This window comes from Natator depressus, chromosome 8 (assembly GCF_965152275.1).
Source record: "Natator depressus isolate rNatDep1 chromosome 8, rNatDep2.hap1, whole genome shotgun sequence".
Classification (NCBI taxonomy): domain Eukaryota; kingdom Metazoa; phylum Chordata; order Testudines; family Cheloniidae; genus Natator; species Natator depressus.
Window position 1 is genome coordinate 77133192 of NC_134241.1, and position 16354 is coordinate 77149545.

A 16354-nucleotide genomic window follows, 5' to 3' on the forward strand; every position below is an offset into this window, starting at 1 on the left:
GCTAAATTCTTACCTCCAAAACTCCTAATTTTTCAAATTGTGAGAAGTGTAATATTTAATTTCAAACATAATATGAAAAGCTATTCCTGTGGCCAGTGTTTCTCATAGAGGTGAACCCACACCAGGAAGTTTGGCTCCAGATGTTTTTTTTGGATTGTGAACCACTCTCACCCCAGCCCCTCCAATGGTCAGTGTGAGGGATGGCTCTGAAGCAGGAGGTTGGTTTGGACCTGACTGTTTCTCATTTAAGGTTAGGTTTAGGCTAATGTTGCACACATGCATAAGGTAGAGGGTAGGGTTGCCAGGTGTCTGGTTTTCGACCAGCACACCTAGTCGAAAAGGGACCCTGGCAGCTCCGGTCAGCACTGCTGATCGGGCTATTAAAAGTCCAGTTGATGGGGGGGCTGGCAGGCTCCCTACCCGGCTCCGCACAGCTCCCAGGAAGCAATAACAAGTCCCTCTGGCTCCTAGGCATAGAGGCAGCCACGGGGACTCCACATGCTGCCCCCGCCCTGAGTGCCGGCTCTGCAGTTTCCATTGGCCAGGAACTGCAGCCAGTGGGAGCTGTGGGGGTGGCACCTGCAGGCTGGGGCAGCATACAGAGCTCCCCGGCTGCGCCTCTGCCTAGGAGCCGGAGAGACATGTCACTGCTTCCGGAAGCCGCCTGGGGTAAGCGCCACCGGGAGTTCACACCCCTCACCCCCTCCTGCAACCAACCCTGTGCCCCAGCCCTAATTTCTGGCCCCACCCCAGAGCCTGCACTACCAGCCAGTGCCCTCACCCCAACCCCATGCCCCAGCCCGGTGAAAATGAGCGAGTGAGTGAGGGTGATGGGGGGAGAGAGGGGTGGATGGAGTGAGAAGGGGTGGAGCCTCGGGGCAGGGGTGGGGTAATGGTATTTGGTTTTCTGCTGTTAGAAAGTTGGCAGCCCTATAGAGAAGAGAGTGCAAAAGCCCCTCTCCATTTTGCCTCTGTACAGGGGCTGTTCAGTCACTCTCCTTGTGCTCTTTGAGTTCATCTGTCGCTGAAGGCTAGTGTTCTAAACAGTGCTAACCTCGCCAAAATATGTAGATAAAGGTCCCTTTTACCCTCTGTACCAGACAAGGGAGGTGGCTCCATTCAAAGTGAGGGTGGGAGGAAAAGCACTGACTATACTCAATAAAAGGGTTAAAACAGCTCTAGACAGTGCTTCAGTTGAGGGTATTATACTTGAGTCTGGGTTTGCAATCTATTTCATAATTATATTGTGTATGTACATGACCCACAGAGTGTGTGTACTACTCTATGTTAGAAATCCATTATACTGAAAAAATAGAGAAATCTTCTTATGGCATATCTGCATAAATTAAAAGATTTGTGTTCATATCTTTTGCATAGGCAAATGCACTGAAAGCAGACCACCTATCAAAGTCAGTAGAAGCTGTACAAACCCACCTGCAATGCCAGATTCAGAAAAAGGAGGCTGAGAATGATCAGTTGAAAGCAAAATTACAGGTTACAAATATTTTTCCTTTGGGTTTACTTTTAGTTCATTGGTAAATTAATGAAAGTATATTGGGGCCAGAGGGCCATTTTTAATTAGAAGCTGTCAGTCAAATCTTAAAATGTCACTTGCTATTATTAAATTAAATCCCTGGTATAGACTTAAATTAGAATAGAAAACCCCAAACCAGTAAAAATAATAGAAATATATATTTCTTGAGATCCACTTGGACAATGCTCTTAATTACAAATGAGTTTTACAAATGTTCAGAGCTTACACTATAGACACTCATAGAATGATGTAAAAAGTATCCAAAGTAGCCTTTATCCTGCAAACACTTACACATGTGCACCTAAGGAGTCCCGCTGAAGAGAATGCAACTATTCACATGCTTAAAGTAAACATGGATGGAAATGTTTGCAGGATCAAGGCCTAATAAAGGGACGTATATTAGTGTTAACAACCAGAGAGAGTTGACAGGGGTTGTCATTGTTGAAAGACTGCAAGGATGTGATCAGGTGGCTGCAAGGAAGGGGACAGACTGTAGCCACAGATTCTCTACTAGTATTTGAAATGTGCAAGGAATGTGAAATTTAGGATTGAGCCGGGGAGTTCTCTTAAAAGTGGACTATCCCTATTACCTTTTATCTTTTTGAATTTGCCAGATACCTTACCATCAGCCTGTTGGTCAGTTGCTTGTTATCACACATTCAATAAAAAGAGAAAAATCTTGGTATGAATATAAGCCTCTGTTCACTTTCTCCAGTTTAGAATAATAATAAAAAAAAGGAAGTTCACTCTTACTGAACAATATTTTGATAATGGTCTCTGCTGCACACACTTTCAATGTGCCAAACTTCAAGCAGAACTGCTACTGCTGAAAATATAACTGCCAAGCTTGGTTTTTTTTATTTAAACTCATTCTTGCTTGTACACTAAATAATGACAATGACATTGAGTAAAACCCTGTGTTAGCCATACTTTATTCTCCCTTATTAAAGATGAGCTAATTTTGTTTGGCTCTTTTTATGGTCTGTGCTGTCTATAGGCCTGGCTGGCATGCCTGCTGGTTCTTCACCAATTCAACTCATGTATTCTATATACTGGATAATATAATTGAAATTAGCTACTTTGTCTACTACATATAGTATTGTTCTCTGAATACAGAATTATGGCCTACTGAGCCCAAACAAAACAGCCAAGTAAATAGGCTGTGTGCAGGGTTCTTTTCAGGGGCGAAGTAGCATGGAATCCTACCCCATTGGCAATGGAGCACCAGTGGAGAGGCCACTTCTTCAATCCAGGGTCTATGGGAGCTTGCATAGGTGCTCTGTCATCTCCCATCATATGCGGGGGGAAGGTTTGGCCAGTTGATCTGTATAATTAAAAATTCCTAAAATAGAATCTCTTACTAGAGAAGGATAGAGCAGCATATCATTTTCATTTCATTTTAACTGATCCTCCAAGTAATTACTTGTGGTTGCTCCAAATCAGTTGTAACTAGCCACATATTCAATCTTTTAAGCACAATTAAAGAAACTAGGGAAATTAATACAAGTTGGCAATATAATTTTAAAGGGGAAGGAGAGGTTTTATATAGTCTGAGGAAAGCTGAGTTTTGTAGTTAAACTAAGCATTGTATGTGTATTAGCTGAACATGTCAGAAAAATCAGTTGAATCATCTTACATGCATAATTTGGGTCTTTTGGTCACTCACGAAGCCCTCCTAGAACAGTAGGAGTTGAAAGGCATGATATGTGACATTGCAAAGGTAACTTGCCTAGATTACAGAGTAGCAGCCGTGTTAGTCTGTATCCGCAAGAAGAAAAGGAGTACTTGTGGCACCTTAGAGACTAAAATTTATTTGATCATAAGCTTTCGAAGTGAGCTGTAGCTCACGAAAGCTTATGCTCAAATAAATTTGTTAGTCTCTAAGGTGCCACAAGTACTCCTTTTTGCCTAGATTAGTAACAAGGCTTGGATTTGACCTTGGACTCTGATGTTTTGGATATTAATGATCTCCTCATAGATACCATACAGACAAACATGCAGGATTTTTTTTGTGTTTAGACTTACTAGAGTCTTACTCAATTGCAAAGATAAACTCAATTGATAAGTTAATTATAGAAATTAATTCTAACAGTGATTACACCTGTTTCTTGGTGAATATGATTTTCTAATGATGTATTTTTACACTTTTTGGAAAATAGGAATGAAAGTGATTTTAAAACTATCACTGTAGAAGTTTCCGAGCAATGCCAAATACTAACTGTGTGTGTGTGTGTGTATAGCTATATAGATAAGGGCTGTTGATTAATTGCAGTTAACTCACACGATTAAAAAAAAATTAATCACGATTAAAAAAATTAATCACGATTAGTCACACTGTTAAACGATAGAATACCAATTGAAATTTCTTAAATATTTTTGGATGTTTTTCTACATTTTAAAATATATTGATTTTTATTACAACACAGAATACAAAGTGTACAGTGCTCACTTTATATTATTTTTTATTACAAATATTTGCAGTGTAAAAATGATAAAAGAAATAGTATTTTTCAATTCACCTCATACAAGTACTGTAGTGCAATCTCTTTATAGTGAAAGTGTAACTTACAAATGTAGGGTTTTTTTTTGTTACATAACTGCATTCAAAAACAAAACCATGTAAAACTTTAGAGCCGACAAATCCACTCAGTCCTACTTCTTGTTCAGCCAATCGCTAAGACAAACAAGCTTGTTTACATTTACAGGAGATAATGCTGACCACTTCTTATTTACAATGTCACCTGAAAGTGATAACAGGCATTCACATGGCACTTTTGTAGCCGGTGGTGCAAGGTATTTATGTGCCAGATATATTAAACATTCGTATACCCCTTCATGCTTCAGCCACCATTCCAGGGGACATGGATTATCTCCTGGAAGCATTATCTCCTGCAAATTGTAACCAAACTTGTTTTTCTGAGCGATTGGTTGAACTAGAAGTAGGATTGTGGACTTGTAGGCTCTAAAGTTTCACATTGTTCTATTTTTGAATGCAGTTATTTTTTGTACATAATTCTACAGTGGTAAGTTCAACTTTCATGATAAAGAGATTGCACTATAGAACTTGTATTAGGTGAATTGAAAAAACTATTTCTTTTGTTTTTTACAGTGCAAGTATTTGTAATAAAAAATAAATATAAAGTGAGCACTGTACACTTTGTATTCTGTGTTGTAATTGAAATCAACATATTTGAAAATGTAGAAAACATCCACAAATATTTAAATGGTATTTTTTAATCGTGTGATTAATCACGATTAAATTTTTTTTAATCGCTTGCCAGCCCTAATATATGGTATTTGCCATTAAGAAGTCAACATTTGGAAATTAAAAGTAGGGTAGATTTTTTTTTTTTTTTTTTCAGGTTTGGAAGATTACTTATTTTCTCCTCTAACACTTTTACTCCGGAACATGAAATTAAGTATACACATTCCATGTTTTGTTCTGAAGGATATTGTTTCTTGTACTTCTGCACAGTGTAATTATTAGAATTCTCCCAGCAGATTAAATGGTATATTTCAAGGAATAAGCTGATCTTTGCATAAAGATTCAGTGAGAGTAGACAGCCATATGGGCTGAGGTTTTCAAAGGAATCTAAGGTAATTAAGTGTCCATAGCCCATTGAAGTCAGCTGATACCCTGACAAAGCCTTGGGACAGGTTGAATGTTTTCTGCTCATTATGAAATGAGTTCCAAGTTTAAATTTACTAAAGTCTTTGTAAAGGACATAGCTGCATGCTACGCAGGACTGTGATACTGTGATAGTGACATCTTGTGGTGATATAAAGGACTAACAATTGTATTCCCTATGTATTTCTTTAACCTAATATACGCAACACGGTAGGTGAGGTAATATCTTTTACCAACGTATAAGCAACAGACTGACAAATAAAAATCTTCTATATTCTCCTAAATTTGCTTAATTCATTGAAGATATTATCTCCCAAATCACAGTTATAAAGATCAAACACAAATATAAACTGCTTCATTTCACACTTACATCAAGAAGTAACATTGTTCCTTTTTTTTTCTTTTTCTTTTGACTACCAAGTAGATTGCATATCATTCTAGCTATGTATGTGTTTGGAACCCACCTTAGGGAGGGTCATGGCCCAAACTTGAATGAGAAGGCACTATACCTGTTTTTAATTCATGTTACATTTAGTCATGTCTGCCTTTAAACTATTTTAAGATGACCTGATAGAGGATTTTATATAGACTGGTATATGTAGCTGACATATTTACTACTTTATTGCATGGTGGAAAAATTGTCGATAATATCAATGTGGCTTTAAGACTGTCCATCAAGAAACAGTTGCATGCTGGTAGATTGTTTATGCCATCGATGGCCATCCTAAAGACAACTGTGTTTGGGCCCTCTTTCAAGCAGGCTTTAAGGATACATCTGATTGCTTTCTTCGCCAAATGTCACTATACCTTGTTTTAATGTCTTTGATGTGATTTGCCTCTAGCATCCTTATTGAAATAAAAAATGCTATGTAGGGGAACAAACATAAATATCTAGTTCAAGTAACTTGCCCAGCCTTGCATAGGAATTCTGTGGCAGAGGCATGGAGAGAATCCAGTTCTCCAGGGCAACGTTCATCTGACTCAACTTTGAGACCATCCTTTCTCTTTTTGCAATCTTCTGCCTCATTCACTGTATACTTCTAACTTCTGCAATAAATGATGCAGGGGTGCTGAAGATAATTGTCTTGTTCACTGCACAGCCCTGATTCATCCCCAGACTGGGTGCATTCAGACTGCTGAATGAGGCAGGGGTCCTGTGGAAAATATAGTATGTTATCATGTAATTAAAGACTGTACTATAATTTATACACATAAGGCAGTGTTGGCGTTTCCTAAGTTTTGAGTGTATGACTATGCAGCCTTAATGTTCTTTTAATGTATTTGGTTAAATGTAATTTCCTAATTTTTTCAAAAACAAACTGCAAAAAAGTTTCTGTCATGTGGAGTCATATTGATTGCCAGGTTGGGTCATCAGCAGATTTTAGACCCTTACATCCACAGCACATACTTGAACCACTTGAGCTAATCTAGTAACTGATAGCAGTAGTAGGTGGTTATATGCTGTGTTGGCCAGCCACTAGAGGAGGATGAAACACACACACACTTTTTCAGTGGTCTTCAGAACTATTTGCTGACAACAGAAGAATGTAGCGACTTAGGACTCTTGGGTTCTATTCCAGGTTGTGGATGGGAGTATTTTCTAGTAATTGTAGACTCTTCTGCCCCTCGAACCCCAGTCTGTCCTTCTCCCCATTTGCTGCTCGTGCCCACAACAACCTACTCACTTATTCCTATCCTCTTCCCCTTCTGCTGTGCCCCCATCCCCAAGGCTTTCCCCCACCATTTGGCTCCTTCCTTACCCTCTGGCTTATGTACCCTCCTCCCCCTCTGACCCTCCATCCCCATTTCTCATTATTCAGTGTGTGGAAATATGGGGTGCACAGCTTCTGCTCTCACCCTGGTGCATGTATTTGGGATGCAGGAAGCCTAGTGCAGGTGGGGTGAAAGTCTTTCTCCCCTGCATGGTTATGTTACTGTGACTCAAAATCTGCCCCATAATGTTCAGAATATATCATTCATTTTGCTTAATTATGCTGCAGACTCTGGAAAAGAAAATAACTGAGTGGAAGCTTCAAATTGGCAAACACAAGCACCAAATTTTAGCTGTAAAGGAAACAAATGAACAAAAGAAGAAAGCTCTGAAAAAAGCAACTAGAGCCCAGAAACAAAGAGCTGAATGTTTTGAAGCATCTGTTGAAAAACTAACTTCCAAAATTAGAAAGAGGGTAAGTGGCTGTGTTGATATAATCAAATGTTTTTTAAAATAATCAATTATTTAAAATAATAAGTGCAATCAAACATTAAGATTGCCTCATCATTGAAGAACAGTAATGACCGACTGAGCATACTGTACTCTGGACTGGTACCTTTTAATTTGTTCCACTTTAGAGAAGGGTAATTTAAAATCAGTGATCCAAAAGTAATTGCTAGATAAGATGCATGAACTTTAAGGTCAGAAGGGACCATCATAATCATCTAGTCTTCATTTTGTTAAAAAAATTAAAACGTCAGTTTAGTGAATGACTTGGACCATGTGGTTGTACAATTTGTAAGTTTGCTCTAGGGGCTTTGGTCTCCCTTCAGTACGGTATATGCCAGTTAATACTACCGTGAGTCATGCACATTAATCCTTAAATATCATTGAGAAGCTTGTTCCCTTACATTCATAGGCGGGCCCCGATCCTGCAGTTTGAGCTGTGTGGATAGACATTGAAGTTAATGGGCACAAATGTCCACTCACACAGATCAGATTGCAGGATTGGGGTCTTGATGTCTTAGTACTCAGCTATTGTCTTTTTTCAAAAATGGATCCAGCAGGCAGCATGTCTTGTAGATGCTAAAATCTCTCTTTGTAAGCTGTATGCTCTGAATTTTGTAGAGCTTTGAAAATGAAGTTAGAATCCTCTCATTCAGCTGTTGCTCGGACCTTGTTGAGGGCCTCTTGCTGCCTTTTTTTCACCAATGTTAAGAAATTTCAGAAGGCCAGGAGGATCAGAACTTTTTTGAGTGATCTTTCTGGAGCTGGTGGATTACAATTCTGAATGGAATCAGTTGTCCCATTAGAGTACATTTAAAACTTGGTCTCCTTTCATTGCACTTCCCAATAGGTGGGAATATGCTTTCATCATAACGTTACACCATTTTAGACATACAATACATTTGCCTAGTTGATATATCAGGATCTAATTAAATTTGCTTTGTTTCTTCTTTGTGGGCTTAATTTACCCTCAGACCATACGATGCAACTTGGTTTTCTCATGATGACATTCAGTTGAACTGGACCTTTTAATAAATTAATTAATTAAAGTAATTTAATTGCCATTTGTCTAACTCCAATTTTTTTGTGTTCTCATAGTACTTTCCCTTTATTTTCCTATTGTGAGGTTTAAGCTGAAGGTTTTCGAAGCAGTTAATTTTAATGGAACATGCGTGGCTAACTCTTCGTTGCTTTGAGAAGCTCTACGTTAACTGCCATTAAATAAACCACAAAATCCAATCTTTCTTCTTTTCTATTTGAAACTCTCTTAGTTAGCTATTGTTTCTTTTTCACAACATTTTGATGTTGTGACTCAAATTTCATTTTGGCATTTATTTTGATATCTTATTTTAAAAAATGTCGTCATTCTTATGTCTCAGAGATTAGTACAGTCAAAATATTTATTTTAAGAAAACATTTTACCTCAAATTTTGAAGTCTTGCTGCAGTCTGCAGCTAGAAAACACTATGAATGCTTAATTGTGATTCAGTTCTAGGGACTCATAATTCTGTAGTTCAAGCTTATTTAACATATTTAAAAATTTATTTTAATTTCTCTTCTTGAGATTGCAAGCTTAAGTTTACATTATTTTATACTACTGAGGTGTGACTTATGGTTGCTTTAAATTAAAATTCCTTTTGTGTTTAGGGAACTGTGCAAAATTAAAAAGCAGTTCTTATGTTACATGATCTATATTTTGTATATTCTCCAGGAAGTCAAATTGTCTGAAGTACTTTCAGCTTCCAGTGTCTGGAAAAATCATCATGAGAAGGCCGTAGAAGAAAAGACTAGATTAGAGGTTCAAACTGAAACTCTGAAGAAGTAAGTTAAACTATTGCAGCTTTTTGCAAATTAATAAGAAATCATATTAATTTCATATACAGGTTTTTCTATTTAAAATTCTAGGTAGAATTTAGAACTTGGAAATTGGTGCTCAGAATTAGATATTTCAACTATGGAACATATCTTAGCATTATAGCCTTCTCTCCATTGGATCACACAACTTCCATTATAACTAAAGAGTAACTCCTACTCATCAAGGAGTGTATTCTGTCCCCTACATCATTCCTGACTACAGGGGCTTACTGTGCTTGACACTGGGAACCCTCTCATCTGCCAGCAGTGGCTGCAATTACAGGCTATGAACTTGGGTTACACCTCACACGGGGAAAATAGCTGAAGGATCTGAGTAGGAACTGATACAACAGGGATTCTCCTCTCCAGCCGCACTGTCAAAGCTTGCCTCCACAGCAGCACAAAAGAACCCCCCTGTATAGACTCCTGGCTCTCTACTCACAATTCTGCTGCAGTGAATCTGACCAGTTAGTTCCACTACGGAATGGGCCTTCCATACATGGAGATAGGGGTAGGATTTGCCACCGAATATATACATGTGTGCCATTTTTATAACATTGTATTCCCTGTAATCACAGACAAAACAGAACTCCCTGAAATCTTAAAATATATAATAGAAAAAGGTTAAATAATTAAAAATGCCTTTTTCCTTGGCATATGGTAAGAAATATTCTTACACATTTTTATGGTTTGAACTACAGTTTGTATTTCCAATAGATTTTTCATAAATATGTAAAATAAGACTAATGGCTGCTGCCTGTACTTTTTAGTTGGGTTTCATGCAGAATGTTTGTTTTGTCAAATAGCTGTTTAAAGAGGAATGTTCACATGTTTATAAGGGCCAAAATTAAGTTTACAGGTTTTGGTTTTTTAAGTCTCAGAAAACCTAATTTTCATGGAAAGCGTTAATTTTTTTTTTAATTTCAAAGAGAAAGTTTCTTTCCTTAGAGTTAAACATTGCAGCAAAAACTATGGCACTATGCCAGGGAATGAGCACCAGAAAGCAAAACTCTCTGTGAACAGACGTGAATCTGATTAGACAATTTTCATTATCTAATTTGACTGTAGTACAAAACGTAAATTGGCATAAATGGTGAAAAGTAAAGTAGAATCGGTTTACTTTTAATAGTTGAAGGTGGTATTCCTAACCTACATAAGACAATTTTTTAAGATGGCTTTTAATTTGACAGTCCCTTTTTAAATTCTGCATCATAATGTCTTGGACTGTAAATATATGTAATCTGATATTTGTGCTGGAAGAGTGCCTGTGCATTCCATCTAATCAGCTTATTTACAATTGTTCTAACCCCATTTCACATCCTTTAATCTTATTACATCATTTATTGGAAAAGCTGAAGAACTTGCAACTTCTCCAGTTGCTCATTTGGGGTGTGTAAATATGTGGAGTTACTTTAATAAAAACAAAAAACCAAAAACCCACAAACTTTTCAATAACTGCTAGAGGAACATAATATGCAACTTAAATTTTAAAAAGTACTATATGCTAGTTGCTGCAAAAGTTCTTGATTTATTTAATAAAGGCAGATCACAAACCTTTTGGAGGACCTGAAAAAAATACAAGATTGTGGAAGAAATTCAAATGAAGAAATCCATGGAAAGCTTAATTCTATCAATTCAGAAAATGCAAATATTCGTCTTGAAAATGCAAAATTAAAGGTAGATTGTTATATCATTTCATTGTTCAGTATGAGAATAACACTGGATACCTGATGCATTTTAAAATAAAGAGTAACTAGATTTAATTCAGATGTTGTTATTCCTATACATTTTTAATATCTCGAGGCCTCCTTTAATAATCTGTGCACTTATACAGTACCTTCCATCCAAGGATCCCAAAGAGCTTTACAGGCATTAATGAACTAAACATCACAAGACCCATGTGAAGTAGGTATTATCCCCATTTTGAAGTTGGTGAAAATGAGACAATGATAGGTTAACACAGGAAATCTGTGGCAGAGCTAGGAATAGGTCTTTGAGCTCCCAGTCCTGTACCTTACCACACTACCTTGTGTCCTTTTCATTATCATTATCTGTATGATTACGTAACTAACAATTACCCTTTTAACTTGAAACAAATTTTAACAATGTTCCAAACATGGGAACTGAGTTCACTTTTAATAACTAGTTTCAAATTAAGTTAAGGAGGTTTCAAACTTGCTTGGCGCAATTTGATAGAGTCTCTCGGACTTTCCTTTGCTGGTTTTGCTCCTACCTATCCTACTGTTCTTTTTCCGTGGCTCATATTATTGATTCTGGATATCTCCATTGTGGGCTTTTCCTGTAAACCAAAGCTTTACACACTGAAAAACCAATCACTGGGGCTTATGGGTGGCCACCTTTCATCCCACTCCTCCAAAGATTATATTCACAATTATTACTTAATTGTTAATTACATCAAAAGATGCCTAGTTCATATGTCATTTGATCTACACATACTGCAATCCAGTTTGTAACAAGAAAGCTTCTTTACCATTCAAGTAATTTTATTGCTGCATACATAGTTCAAATGGCATTTGACTTTCTGTGTGAAATTCCCAAACAGTAAGTCTCAAGAGATCTAATTAAAAACAAGATTTATTAAGAGTGTAGAGAGAAGATCAGCTCAGAATAAAATAGTATACATAATATCTGGTTTATGTTTAGTTACAATAAAAGTTTAAAAAAAACCTAAACATGTCTAGAAAGTACTCTTTCCTTTTGTCCTTCTAGCCTTTCACAGTATGCCTACACTTGGAATTGGAGCTTGGGGGTGTAATTCCCAGCTCAAGAAGAAATACTCATGGTAGCTCGGATCAAGCTACCATGATAAAACTAGAGTATAGCCATGAGCAGCGGAGGGCCTAGCTGCCACAAGTACGGTCCCATCCAAGACCCCAGACATATATTCGGGGCTGCTAGGCCGTCCGACTGCTTGTGCTGCCACAGCTACATTCTGTTTTTAGCATGGTAGCTTGATCAGAACTAGTGCGAGTATTTCTCCTCGAGTTGGGAATCACACTCCTAGCTTGAAGTGTAGACGTACATTGAGAATCACATTCTCTGGTTTCAAGTACCTCCCTGCTTCCCTTTCAGATCCCAGTACTTTAATGTTGAAAGTGGTCACAGACTATAAAGAAAAGGAATACTAGTGGCACCTTAGAGACTAACCAATTTATTTGAGCATAAGCTTTCGTGTAGCTCACGAAAGCTTATGCTCAAATAAATTGGTTAGTCTCTAAGGTGCCACTAGTACTCCTTTTCTTTTTGCGAATACAGACTAACATGGCTGCTACTCTGAAACAGACTATAAAGATGTTCCAGAATTCATCACATCAGACCTGCTGGTCAAGGTTACATAGGCAATACAACAATATATTGTTTGATCAGGTGTACTATCTGGGGGAAGTGAAACAGTTTCTGTTCTCTGTATAGTGACTATTATCCCCTATAGTCCTTAAAATCCAATAGCCCTTCCAACTTGGAAAATAAATCCAAGATTTCCTTTTTTTAACCAAGGCTGTCAAATGCCTCTTTGATTTTGCCTACTTCTTAGTCAGCCAGAGAATCAAGCTGATTGAATATTGGTTTGCCCTAACTAGAGTTAGATTAACTCACACTGTCTGTCTTTAAAATGACAGGATTTACATCTTTTGTGTAGTATTTCTATTCTGGATCAAATATGAATGAAAGTTGACAGATTTAAATGAGTTTGTCACAGTTACTTACCATGCAAAATAACAAAATGTGATCATGTACAACTAAATACCAGTAGTTTAATGGCTAGTCATATATTAGTGCTGATGGTGCTTTGATTTCTTAATTCTTCATTATCAGAAAAAAAATGTATTGCCTATAACAAGAATAAAATATTTATTTTCTATATATTTTAATCTAGGCTTTACTTGCTGCTTTGGAAGACAACACTGTTTCGGCTGAAGCTGAACTCTTAAACCTGCAAGAAAAAGTAAAGCAGCAGGAAAATCTTGCTGAACAGTATAAAACTCAGGTGACTAATGGACTTGGAGGCTTAAGTATCAGTTTTATGTCTACATGCAGTTTTGAGATAATGATGAGGATCTTATTTGAGAGACAAGGTGATAAGGTAATATCTTTTACTGGACCATCTTCAGCTGGTGAAAGAGACAAGCTTTTGAGCTACATAGAGGTCTTCCTCAGGTCTGGGAAAGGTACTCAGAGTGTCACAGCTAAATATGAGGTTGAACAGTTTAGCATAAGTAGTTAGCACATATTGTAAGGGACCATTCCAGGTGAAGTTACCTATTAACATCCCTGTAGTCATAGTACAAAAAAGGGGCGTGGGGGTTAGTGGGTTACAGATTGTTGTCTTTAGTAAGATCATGATTTTTAGGCCTTGTCTACGCTACAAAGTTTTGTCAACAAAAGTTAAGCTGCTTTAATTAAAACCGCTGTTGCATGTCCACACTGTGCTCCTTGTGTCAACAGAGTGCATCCACGCTAGCAGCTGTTGCATCGATACAGAGAGCAGGCCACTGTGGTAGCTATCCCAATGTGCAACTGGCCGCAGGCTGCTTTGGGAAGAGTTTGCAATGCCTCATGGGGCAGGTACAGCATCACATGTTGCAGGTTTCTCAATCCCAACTTTCCATGGGCATCCTAGTAGATTATCAGCTGCTTTTCAACTGAAGTGGAGGGGCGAGGAGAGACAGGAGAGTGGTGTGTCCAGGGCAGGGAAGACAGCAGGCCAACCGACTGACCTATCCTGAGGTAGGGCAGGGAGACAAGCCCCTCCACATCAGCCCCCGGCTCTGCTCTGCACAGCAGTCTGTCCCGAAGCAGCCCGCTCTGCCTGCCTATGGTTCTGTGATTCCCTCCAAGTTCTCTCACAACCTCCTCAGCTGCCGGGAGTGGCATCCTAAGCAGCTCTGTGAGCTCTCCATGCTGAGGAATGTCAAAGCAGCACAGCAGTCCCCACCCACCCTCCACTCCCTGCAGCAGCAGTCTGCCTGCTGCTGTGTTCCTAGTGCAGGGCAGAACAGGAGCATGCCAAGTTAATGATTTGCTCTTTGTTCTCAGAGCAGAGCAGCATGTTCAGCTGTCCTGGAGCTTTGAAAGGGGAGGGGCACATGCCTTCAGGGCAGCAGAGATCAAAACAGTGAGCAGAGTGGTCACTGCAGGCATTGTGGGATACTGGTGGAAATCAGTTATGTCGACAAAACAAACGGCAGCGTCTACACTGACCTGACGCTTTGTCGCTTTAACTTTTCCACAAAAAGCTTTATGCCTCTCATCAAGGTGGTTTTATTTTGTCGGCAAAACAGCAGAGTTTTGCTGCCAAAAATAGCTCTGTAGTGTGTACACCTCCCCTGTTTTGTTGGCAAAAGGCAGTGTTTGCTGATAAAACTTTGTAGTGAAGACAGGGCTATAGTGTCTAGCAAAGTTAGGAATTTAAGCTCCTAGGCTCTCCTTTTGAAAGTGGTGTTGTGCAAGTTTCCTTTGAGGATGAGGACTGACAGGTCAGATATATTGTTCACTCACAGGTGATATGGTGTTTTTGTCTTTTATCATTTTCCTGTGTGAGTTCATTCGAGAATGTAGCGATTGTCTGGTTTCAACCACATAGTTGTTACTGGGGCATTTAGTGCACTGGATGAGGTAAACCACGTGTTGTGATAAGCATGTGTAGGACCCATGGATCTTTAAAGGTGTGTTGTAGGGGGTGTTGATCATGGTAGTAGTGGAGATAAGTCTGCAGGTTTTGCATCTGTTGTTCTGTCAGGATCTGGTGTCGCTTTGAGTTGCTGTTCTGGTCTGTGGCGAGGTTGCATCTGATGATGAGCTTGGAGAGGTTGGGGGGGTTGTTTGAAGGCCAGAAGACGGGGTTCAGGTAAGATTTTTTTTTTTCAGGATGGGGTCCACATCGACTATGTATTGTAGCTGTTTGATGATACCCCTTATGGGGTGTAGGTGACAACTAGGGGTGTGCTGTCAGAGGGGGGTGTATTTCTGCATTGAAGCAGGTTCTCTCAGGGTATTTGGGTGGCCTGTTCCATGATGCAATCTACTTCTCTGGTGGAGTGTCCTTGTTCAGTGAAGGTGGTTTTGAGTGATTTAAGGTGTGTATCCTGGACTTTCTCCTTGGAGCACAGTCAATGGTATCTGAGTACCTGGCTGTAGTTAACAGATAAAACCTTGAAGAAATTTTTTTGGACAAATGCACCATGAAACCAATGATATACCTGAGATAAATCAATGATATTTCAGATGACTTAAGTTCCCTCATAGATTTCAACCATGACTTTAACAACCACCACCCACCCATTAAACTCGCTCTGGAACACTCCGATGCTAGCATCAACTTCCTGGACACAATGATCAGCTTCAACAATGGAACCCTAGAGACAATTATATACAAGAAACCCATGGATCACCACACTTACCTTCATAGATCCATTAATCACCCCAAACACACCAAGAAATCTGTTATCTAAAGCCAGGCACTCCGATACCACAGAATATGCTCCAAGGAGAAAGTCCAGGATGCATACCTTAAAACACCCAAAACCACCTTCACCAAACAAGGACACTCCACCTGAGAAGTAGATCACATCATGGAATGGACCACCCAAATACCTGGAGAGAACCTGCTTCAGTACAGAAATGAAACCCACTCCAAATGCACACCCTTAGTTGTCACCTACCATGCAACACTGGAACCCATACAGGGTATCATCAAACTACTACAACCCGTACTTGATGAGGACCCCACCCTGAAAGAAATCTTTCGTGAACTCCCTCTTCTGGCCTTCAAATAATCTCTCCAAGCTCATCAGAAGCAAGATCCCCACAGACCAGGACATCTGGTAACAGTCCTAGGACTAGTGAGGCAGCACTAGAGTAATGTTTTGGCAGTCTGTTTATATGGCATATGGATATTTTGTCTCAGTGCTAGGGAAATACCAACAAAGCCCATATTTTATAAATCTGTTTTAAGTTCCTTAGCAATTCCTTTGTAGTATGTGCCTTTGTTTACAGAAAGGAAATTTTAGCATGATGAAATCAGATATTTTATAGAATTCGGTGACAGCATAAGGGCACACTTGACTGACATCCCTGACTCGTCATATTTTATAATTACTGA

At 38.9% G+C, this 16354-nt stretch overlaps 1 protein-coding gene across 4 annotated transcripts in view; it reads left to right on the forward strand.

The window, feature by feature from the left end:
* Positions 1-16354, forward strand: part of ODF2L (outer dense fiber of sperm tails 2 like) — a 45275-nt gene that overhangs the window by 11867 nt on the left and 17054 nt on the right. For all 4 annotated transcript variants that reach the window (XM_074962246.1, XM_074962243.1, XM_074962247.1 and 1 more), the window contains exons 8-12: positions 1378-1494; positions 7163-7348; positions 9092-9201; positions 10776-10911; positions 13130-13240. In XM_074962246.1, the coding sequence (XP_074818347.1) occupies positions 1378-1494; positions 7163-7348; positions 9092-9201; positions 10776-10911; positions 13130-13240 (660 nt within the window). The remainder of the gene's footprint in view (positions 1-1377; positions 1495-7162; positions 7349-9091; positions 9202-10775; positions 10912-13129; positions 13241-16354) is intronic.